Source organism: Nicotiana attenuata, unplaced genomic scaffold, assembly GCF_001879085.1.
Source record: "Nicotiana attenuata strain UT unplaced genomic scaffold, NIATTr2, whole genome shotgun sequence".
NCBI classification, from domain to species: Eukaryota; Viridiplantae; Streptophyta; class Magnoliopsida; order Solanales; family Solanaceae; genus Nicotiana; species Nicotiana attenuata.
The window spans coordinates 41,995-52,850 of NW_017673878.1; the positions used below are offsets into that span (position 1 = coordinate 41,995).

Sequence of the window (10,856 nt, forward strand, 5' to 3'; positions counted from 1 at the left end):
CAACTTTCCTATTTATGATTTCTGAATTCATTATTCGAAATAGTATATATTAATACCCACTCGGAAGAAAAAGCATAACTTTATTCCTACTTTAGTGAAACTTTGGTTTTAGAATCCCACTTCAATTCTCAAAATAAAAGAGAAAATGTAAGGCCTCCACTCTTTTCCAGTTCCCACAAAAAACTTGCTACTATAAATTTTTGTTTGAAACAAAGAAAAAGAAAATCGACCAATAAATAAGTAGCGACATGTAAAGACGAAAGCGGAATGGTCCTTTACATTGCGTCAATAGCCCACTCTCTACCAATCGCGTGCCAAATAGTCTCTTTTTAATTTTTTATTTTTTGTTATAAATAGAATTGTATTTATGGTGAATGTTATATTTAGAGAGATTCTAGGGTTCATTGCTTGGTGGCTAAGTCACCCTCTCCCTATAAATAGAGGCTTCTATTCCCATTGTAATTTATCTCATATCAATAACAATTCTCTCTCCCTACTTTTCTCTACAATACTCTTCTTCTTTTATTGTTTCATAATATTTTTATCTTTTTAATGATTATCTGGTATTGATTGGAGCAATCTGGTTTACAAAGTATGTAAACAGTACACTCTAATGCAAGCAATAATGACTATTTTTATGGCTCTAACCCGTGATCTATCGGTCATATGGAGACAACTTTACAATTGATTCAAAGTTGTCCTTCAATTCTTTTGTATTCAACTAGCTCGACTAATTCACATTTACTTATATATTAAACACGAATAATTCAATTATTGCTATTTGCCCATAAATTTTTTCATTCTCAAATGTTAGACTTGAAACATTTAAGCTAGCGTTTGGACATAGATTTGAATGAACTTGAAATAATTTTTGAAGTTATGTTGAAAAATAGTTTTTGAAAGTTGAAGTCGCGTTTGGACATGCATTTTATTTGGAAAAAAGTGAAGTTTCGTGAGTGGAAAACTTTTTTCTTTCCAAAAGCCAGTTTGTGGGAATTTAAAATTTTCTTCAATTTTTTTCTTCAAAAATTGATCAAATTCTATGAACAAACAATATTTTCAACCTTTTCAGGGGAAAAAGAGTCAAAATTTATGTCCAAACAGGTCCAAATTATGAATGAAGAATCTCGTCCCTTCCATCATAGCCTTCGTCGTAAAATAGTCTCTATCTCAATCTCAAAATATAATGGTTTTTTTTTTTCAATTTTAGCTTGCATCAGAACTATTTATATTTGGTAGACGAAAAAGTATATAAAGTTTGTATAATTTTTGCATATAACATATATAATATAATATATATATATATTTGCTATTATTATTTTAAAAGCGGCTATATAGTGTAATTTTTCCAAATATATATGAAATATAATATAATTTCAAAGTGGCGACTATTGTCGAGGCAAACCTTGACCACACCTCCGACTTGACTCGAAATCCTTTTTCTTTTGTCAATAATTATTATTTCAGAGTTTCACAATAATCCTAATCCTAGTAATAATACACTCAGCAGCCATGTTAAAAGTCCTTAAAAAATAACTTACACTGTGTTTGGATCATTGCTCCCCATCGTTTTATAATGTATTGTATTGTACTGTATCGTACTGTATTGTATCGTTTTATGAATACAATGTTTGGATAGATTGTATTGTTTGTTATTGTTAAATAATATTTTGCTGTTTGGTTTGACTGTATCGTACTGTACTGTAACTGATAAGTTTACTAAAATATCATCAATTATTTCAATATTAAATTTAGCAAAAATTATGCATAAAAATAATTTTAAAAAATAAAACAGAAGAAGGCAAAACACCTTAAGAAAGCAGAACAAATGAGGGAGACAAAAGAAGGCAAACCAAAGGAGCACAGCTAATTAGAATTGAGTTAAAAGCAAATTAGGAGAAAAAATAAAACAGAAGGCGGCAAACCACCTTTAACGTTGGCGGCAAAAGAAAAATAGGAAACAATCCCTTGTAGGAAACAATCCCACCACACAAAAGGAAATTTTTCATTATTCCGAAACAATGGATTTAACAATACAATACAACCAATTATAATGAAACAGTCAAAACAAACATTATTTTGGATAACAATACAATACTACAACCATCCAAACAAGCTGTTAATGAGTAATCAGTAGAAACAAACAAAAGAGCTTTTTGAATTCTCCATTAATCTGCCATTTTTGACTCCCCCTCGGTGTGTGAACGATAACACGGTGCGCATCCTTCGCCGGACGTTGTACTGATTCACCATGCCGGAGCTGGTTCAAGCTACACAAGTCTACACGCCGAGAACTATACAGCTGTGGAAATCGCTTCTGAACTGGCTAGCTTTCTTCTTCCAGATCTTTCTTCAGATCCTCAAAGGCAATAGCTCTCTTCTCTCTTCCTCTCCGCAGTTCAAGCCGCTGCCTGACGTTGAGCTGCTAGAAGAGGAGGAAGAGGCGGCGCCTCCGTCATCCGTCGCTCTCTCGACTCTGCAAATCACTACCGGAAGTGTTCCGATTAGTCTCCAGGAGGAACGTTCGCAGAGGCTCACGGTAATGTCTCGTAATAAGCTTTGTAGGAGACGTTTTGTTGACATTATTGTTTAGCCGTAGAAATTGGATTTGAGTGTAGTGTTTGCCCTCGGATCGGTATCACTAAAGGCTCGAATATTTTGCTGTATAACGGAAATATTTCTGACATAAAACTCTGTAATATTGATGCAACAAACTCTGCATTATTAATACAACCTTAGGTTATTAATTATACAACTCTTAGGGGTATAGTGTACAGGTTCATCTGTACCAGTAACTTTGGCTCGAACTCTATATATGTGTTGATTCACTAGATAAGTAGAAATAATAGATACCAACACAGTAGCTTTGGCTCAAACTCTGTATATGTGTTAAATAATTCACTAAATAAGTCGAAATAATAGATTTCAAACACAATAAATCAAATGGATGAATTTCAAACCCAAACCACAAAGTTCAAATCTTGGATTTGCTTTTGACAACTCTATACATTATATAGTGTTTTGTCTGATGTAAAACTCTGCTTAACTAATGCTTCCATAACTTATTAGTTTGTATGAGATAGAATGTGAAGTAGTAATACATGCATTAGCAATACCAGGAAAAACTAATTCTTGACTTTGGTATTGCAATCTCTGCATACTGATCCTTATGTTGCTAACGTCGCATAATACACATATTATTATTCACTGCATAACAATTCATGTATTGTGAATTTTTTTTAACTTGTGGACGGACCAGACAACCTATATGATTTTATGTTATCGTTGAATTGCTTATCATTCCATTCAGATGAACATGACTAATAGTTTTTTGGTATACAGTTTGATGGCGAAGTATTGAGCTCTTTCATTATTAATGAGAAATGAGTCAGATATCACTCTTGCTTGTATTGGTCGCTCACGAGTGAATCAGAGTTATTGTTAGTTGAACACTTATGAGGAATCTAGTAGGATTGCACTTGAGCATTAACCTGTATAATTAAGTAGTCATGTTCTATACAGACTGCTAGTCAGCAGTGGAAGTGGTTAAATTCATACTAAATAGGAGGTAAGAGGAGTTGTTGTAAAACTAGACTATTTCCGTAATTTTAGTTTCTTTTTCTGGGTTGAGGATCAGATTTTTCTCAGGAAATCGGGCTGAATTTAATGCGAACCGATTTTGGATATGCTGGTATACTTCAACCTTTTAGTTGAATAATTATGAGGTGTCTGTTAGGGCCGAAAAAAGTCAGGTGTCATGCGGAAGCTAGCAAAGCAAACCTTGAACGACGATAAATCACACAACAAAGAGAAATCTACCAAAAGAGACACAAACATACGTGGTTCGGTCAACTGACCTACGTCCACAACGGAGATGAGCAATCTACTATATAAAACAGAGTACAAAATATCGAGAGAACAACCTCACGAAGAGGTATACACAAGTGACACACTAACACTTGTCCCGTAAAGTTCTCCCCCTAGACACGACTCTCAAGCCCCCTATGGCTACATTGTAGATGCTACTGAATGAGAAGGAAGGATCCTCAATTTATAGAAGTCCAAACCTTTTCCTACAAGAAAAAAGACTAGCCAAATATTGGAGATTTATAATTTCCTTTTACAAAAAGAAAAACTCAATTAAGGTAATTATATTGCCCTTTTCCTTCAAGAGATAGGAAAACCAAATATGGTAAGAAAATTATGGCAAACACCTAACAGTGTCGCTATAAGCTTTAAGGAAATATTGATTAAAAGTTGGACGATTGCAGCATTATGGAAGCAAGTTTCAAATTTGCTGATATCGAATATTGGAGAAAGGGTAAATGCAAAGTAGACATGAAGAATTTTAAGAAGCATTGTGTAGGTCACTCTTCTGTTTCTATTCTTCTGTAGCTCGAAGCTCCAGTTCAATTAACACTGACCTAACTAATGGATGCTTGTGCATGACCTTCTTATTGGTGTTCGGGTGAGCTTGCACACGCCTCGACTATTTCACCAGGTGCCTACTACCTCCCACTAGTACAATTATCGGGCAACTTTGATCACCAAGAATTAGGTAGATCAGAAAGAAATGGCCTAGTTTTTTTAGTCTTCGTGGGGATTTGAACCCTGGTCTTGCATGGTTCACCCACTTCAATGACCGCTAAGCCACACCCTTGGTTGCTGATGTAAGCTAGTTAAGTAGTGTGCAAAAGCATGTGCAGATTGGTACAGGAAGATCACAAGTCTAACTTTGCAAATTTAGTATAAGCATATAACATGTAAAGTTAGCTTCCAGTCTGAATAGTGAAGGTGTTTAAGGAAAATCAACTTGGTAGAAGGAGGAAGTTTTAAAGCAGGACAACTATAATGAGGATACGAAGAGTGCAAAAGCTGAGATTGAATAAAGGGGCAGGTATAGTTTCCCGAGAAGCATTAATTTGCCAGAAAGTATGTCAAAGTGTAGGGAATGTTGTTATTTACAGCATGCATTTTAGTTAGTAAGGTGATTCCTATTTTTTGTGGTGTCACAGTATTCTTTTGCGTTTCTTCTCATCTCTTCTTTCTTTACTTCTTGGGAAGGTGGCGTAGTGGATAAGGTTATGCCACTAGCACACCCTTAGCTTGCAAATGAGATCCCTAGAGGAAATGGCTGGACAAGCGAGTCGAAACACCATGTGAATCTGATGAGCTTTTTGTTAGTCTTTGATAAATGCTTGAGTCAGCAAAGTGCTAATTTAGCAAGTTTGAATGGCGTTATATATGTGTATGAGCACTTTATTGGTAATAAGCAGGGGCGGATCCAATACAACGGCACCGGATTCGATTGAACCCATAACTTTTGATGCGGATGATAAATTTATACGTACAAATCCACTAAAATTACAATTTTTGTAGATATGAACCCATAACTTTAAAAATATAATGGGTTCAATGATAAAAACCTTAAAGGTTGAACCCATAGAGTTTAAATCCTGGATCCGCAATGGTAATAGGTAGTGCTCTTCCGACTACCTGTCACTCCTTAGTAAGGGTGGCCATAGTTTGGGAAAACCCGAAATCCAAACCAAAATCCGAATCTTTTGAATTGTTGGTTTGAATTTTCGGATAACGGATTGGGTTTGGATTTAATTTTTTAAATTTTTGGATTCGGATTGGATATTGGAGTTGGTACTTCGGATTTTTGGATATCCGAAAATCCGAAAGTTTTATACTTTATATTTAGTCCATTATCCATATGCCACTAGTAATAAGTTCAACACCCTACCCATTAGATATTATCTCATACACTGAATATTAATTACTAAGTTACTGTCAGAATACTTTCTATTGGATATGGTTTTACTATAGCTACTTCTTATCAGCCGTATTAAAGTCGCTGTTTCATTTCCTTGATAATAATTTCATTGCTTGAATACTTTATTTGGATGATTGCAGTGAGAATGAGGAACTTTTCAGGCAATTAAACATGAGTAGTTCATTTGAATATTCATTTTTGTAAAAAGAAGAAACATCTCAACTTATAAGCTCAAAACCGAAAATCCAAAATATCCAAACCAATTAATCCGAAACCGAACTTAAAAAATCTGATCCAATCCAAGCTTATTTGGACTGGATTTGGATTATCAATTTTTTCCATCCGAAAACCGAAAATCCAAACCGAAAATTTCATATACACTCCGAATTGCCCGAACGCCCACCCCTACTCCTTAGCTAGAGTGTTTGTAGAACTGGATAACCAGTGCTTCCTGGAACAAGAATTAACTGGTGGCTGTTAATGGTGTTGATCAATCTTTTAATAGGTATTTTATTAAAAGTATTACCTTCTATTTATGTTTTTCTTAAGTTCTTAGATGCTGGATGCAGGTGGTTCTTGACTTGGATGATACTTTAGTTTGTGCATATGAGACATCAAGTATGCCGACAATCATGCGTACCCAGGCAACAGAGGCTGGGTTGAAGTGGTTTGAGCTCGAGTGCGTATCTTCGGACAAGGTAGACTTTCTAGTTCCTACTATTTGATATAGTATTCTGGCAAGTTTCTTGAAGAATTCTATTCTAATTCCTTTTGGAGGTTTTAGGAATATGATGGCAAACCTAAGATCAACTATGTCACAGTTTTTGAACGTCCTGGATTACATGAGTTTTTAAAACAACTTAGCAAATTTGCTAATATGGTCTTGTTTACTGCTGGACTTGAAGGTTAACTCATTACTTTCTGGGTGATTTAGTTATCTTCCTTCTCCATTGGCGTCTTCATCCAAAATTGTTGAATTTGAAAATGTTATGTGCATACAGGATATGCAAGACCCCTTGTTGATAAAATTGATCCTGAGAATTGGTTTAGCCATAGACTTTATCGGCCTTCAACTATTAGCACGTAAGTATAGATACTGGTTTTGTCTTCTACTGTTTTTGGTATTTTCTTTCCCTGTTGAATAACCACGATCGAAATTCTTATCTGGCATCATTTGACATGTTGAATATGGGGCTAATCTAAATTATTTTTGAGAAATATCAAGAGTAAAGAAACACTATCTGAAAGTAAATAGCATAAAAGGAATAGAAATCTGATGCTATTAGAGGGGAAAGTGGATAGACAATATATCTTATGTTGCCTTTTCATCTTGATTGGTAAAAGCTATATATCTACCTTATGGCATATCAACTTTTGAGACAACAGTTGTATTTTATATGCATATAGTGGTGCTAATTAGTGTTGAGGCACTTGTTCCAAGCACTGGTCTTGAAAATGTTGTACATCCTATCTTTAATCACTAGCCAAACTTTATATGGTGGTTTCAAGTGTAAGAGTTGAAGAAAATTGTTACCTTTCTCAAAAGCGATAGTGTAAGAGTGGAAGAAGTCTGATTGTTGGGGGAGGGAGGGAGAAGTGGAAGTCATGCTGCCTCATAAATGGTAAATGCCACAGGCTCCATTTGAAGACATTCACTGTCCTTAGATTGATTGAAAGCTTATGCTGAACCTGCTTTTTATTAGTCATAACAACAACTGCTCCCTCCATCCCAATTTATGTGATGGTGTTTGATTGGCATAGAGTTTAAGAAAGAAGGAAGACTTTTGAAACTTGTGGTCTAAAATGAGCAATAGATATTTGTTGGCTAATAGATCATCTTATTAACTAAAATGGGCATTTTAAAGTTAAATTGTTAGTAAATATAGAAAGGTGTCATTCTTTTCTGGTCTAGCTAAAAAGGAAAAAGTGTCACATAAATTGGAATGGAGGGTATAACTACTTTATGCATGATCTCACAAAATTTGACTAATCTTTGTCAAAATAGACTTGTCTTTCTGTATCCTGTTTATTACATTGCAGAACAAATATACCATCGAAAGAAATGATAAATTAATCGATGACATAAATGACATGATAATAGGAGGGGTCCGAGGAGAAAATGTATGAAAATAGAAGAGGCAGTGGCTTTATGGACTTAGCTTAATAGCATTGCTGGAAGATCTTTTTTGCACTTGCTGATATGTATAGAGAATCTGTTGTGCATCTGTTTTATCTACTCCAATCGTTACCAGGTGAAGGTTTCATTCTGTATGACTTGGTACTGAGAATGATCAACTTTTACTTTCTAACTGATTACGAGGACATCCCCTAGCTGCTTTATTCATTTGTCCTGAAAAAATCAGTGCAAAGTACTAGAGTAGCTCTTCGTCATTCATCTTTTTCTAAACATTAGCACAAACTACTACCAGTAGCTCGCAATAGCTATAAGATTTTCAGTAACTCTTCGATCATGCTTTCATGAGATGAAGCAGACCAGATGATGGAAGTTACAGTTCGTTGCAGGTCTGAACGTAGAGTAGGGTGTTTGTTTCTAGCAGAACTTCTTAAGTGACACCGAGCCCAGCCTTCTTGAAGAATCATTTTTTCAAATTCTGTCATGCTAACTAAGCTCTGTATGTTAATCCTGAATTAAGATCTTAGTTAGGTACCTATTCTTTTATTTTTAGTGCCTCAACTCTATGAATTTGATCTTCCAGCATATGTTACCAATTGACGATTATCTTTTCCTTTCCAACCCCCGATTTCATATATTATATCTCTGGAGCATGTATAACATTTAAGAAAATTTAATCCTTGACTTTTTCTGAAGTATGATGGATTGACGACTTACCTGTTTCTAAATGTTTTCTTAATCCGTGTAACTTGTTCAAGTGTGTGACCATCTCATCAGAAAGCTGAAGCTGCAAGAGAGAACACACTTTTAGATACTTAATTATGTCTTCAACACGCTTCCCCACTTATAGGCCTGATTTTTTTATGGTCCGAGCACGTAAATTCTTTTTGATAATGAGTGTTCATGAGACTCGAACCTAAGACTTTGCCTATTGTGATACCATATAAAAATGTAGAAGAAACTTCTTTTGACTTGGTTAACAATGTATAAGAGGTGCTTCTTATATGCCCCCCGGACTTTGGTCCTGTGGTAGGAGCGCAACTTATGATGTGTGGGTTAGGCGCACGTCACGTGTTCGAAGCCTGTTGATAACAAAAGCCTGGTATTTAAGTAGAGAAAGGTTGAGGAGTAGCCCATCATCCATTGAGTTTCGAAATTGGTCCTCGGAGATTTCTCGGCTATCGAAAATAATATAAAAATGAAAAGAGGTGCTTCTTATATGGGAGTCTTAGGCTATATAATATTCTAAATAATTAATCCCCGTGTTGATAAGGTAAGGAAATATTTTATAATTAAATAAAAAATATCCTAAGGTATGCTATAGAATATTTTATATGATTTTCCTTTTTAAATATAATGTGAATCTAGAAGTATATGAATGTAGACAAATTTTCACGTGATACTAAATATAGCTCATCTCTTGTGTTGGCCGGTTGCTTTTCTATTAGCATCCTTAGGTGCAGTAAGGATTCATAAGTAGTTGTTAACGGAGTAGAGTTACCAAATTCTGAGTACCTCTTTGTCAAAACTTTGTTAACCTGTGATAGTCCAACCTTGGTACTCTCTATCGTGTTATACATGGTGACTAGCTTATGAATGTTATAAGCTGTATGTGTGGGCCTCACATTTGAAGAAAACATTTGTTAAGTTAGACTTTCAAGTTCATGTCTCTATTTATGAAAATGTTTTATGGTCAATACCACTAACTTGCTTATATGGATTATGGGTTCGTTCGTTCGTCCTTGTAAATGCTGCTTTTCGTTGATGCCACCTATAACAGCTTAAATAGTTTATAGCCACTGGTACCTGTTTAAAAAAGAATAGTTTAAGCCACAGTTGTTTCTATATAATATAACTATGGTAAAAGTGACACTATATGCGCATCACAGGGAATTCCGGGAACATGTGAAGGACCTGTCATCCATATCAAAGGATCTAAGCCGCATTGTCATTGTTGATAACAACCCATTCAGTTTCTTGTTACAGCCCTTAAATGGGATTCCGTGCATTCCATTTTCTCCTGGACAACCCCATGACGAGCAGGTATAAGAAATGAACGAAAAAAAGTTAAAAATAATAATAAAAGAGGGTAATTCCTCAAATTTTGGCTACTTCGATGCCACGAGTTTTGACTTGGCTTTCATTTTCTACATTAGCTTTTGGAAATAATCCTTCCACTTCTCAAGCATCTCTCTGAGCAGAAGGATGTGAGGCCTGTGCTTCAAGAAAGGTTTCAAATGCCGGAGTGGTTTCAAAACCATGGAATCCCGGCTTATCGATTCATGGATTGACAAATGTATGATGATCTTGGCAAGCGACATTGTTGCTATTCCAGGAGACACCTATACTCTAATTTGTTGTACAAGGTTAGTACACCGGAAGAACGAATTTTTGTATAGCTTATTTGTGCAGAGGAGTAACCATCTACAAAGTCCCAACTTCCTCATGTCTCACTTGATGTTCTCCACTCTTCATTGCACACATATCTATTACTGTGGAAATCTTTTAAATTCTTGTGTAACATGTTTATAGCATCCGCTATTGGAAGATATTTGATCGCCTATAATTATACCTTCACCAAAATTTATGTATAGATTTGATGATTAGATACTCTGTTCAGTGATGAGAAGTGTTAATTCGTTTAAACAGTCTCAGTTCTCTGGCTGTTTTATGGTCATATATTGCATCACAAATCAATGCATCATTGTCATGATTTTTTAACTTCTATAATCCGCTGGTCTACAGTATTCGATCCCTCGGGGCTCTGACAACTAAAAACGCATAGATTCTTCTTTAGCTTTTATCAAGAGTATTATCTTAAGAAATCCAAAGGATTAAACGGAAGGACGGACAAGGCTACAAACATGTCTGAGACTTTGGGCTTCTGTGTAATGAAGCTGGTTGAAGGCAAGCCATGTGTTTTGAAGCTTGAGGTACAAAACA

General features: G+C 35.3%; 1 protein-coding gene across 1 annotated transcript; it reads left to right on the forward strand.

The window, feature by feature from the left end:
- The first annotated feature begins 2,122 nt into the window (after window positions 1–2,122).
- Window positions 2,123–10,610, forward strand: LOC109217523 (CTD small phosphatase-like protein 2). The gene is made up of 6 exons (XM_019381783.1): window positions 2,123–2,539; window positions 6,349–6,477; window positions 6,564–6,684; window positions 6,781–6,862; window positions 9,803–9,956; window positions 10,070–10,610. The coding sequence occupies exons 1-6, from the start codon at window positions 2,252–2,254 to the stop codon at window positions 10,202–10,204; spliced, it is 909 nt and encodes a 302-aa protein (XP_019237328.1). The 5' UTR covers window positions 2,123–2,251; the 3' UTR covers window positions 10,205–10,610.
- The last annotated feature ends 246 nt before the right edge of the window (window positions 10,611–10,856 follow it).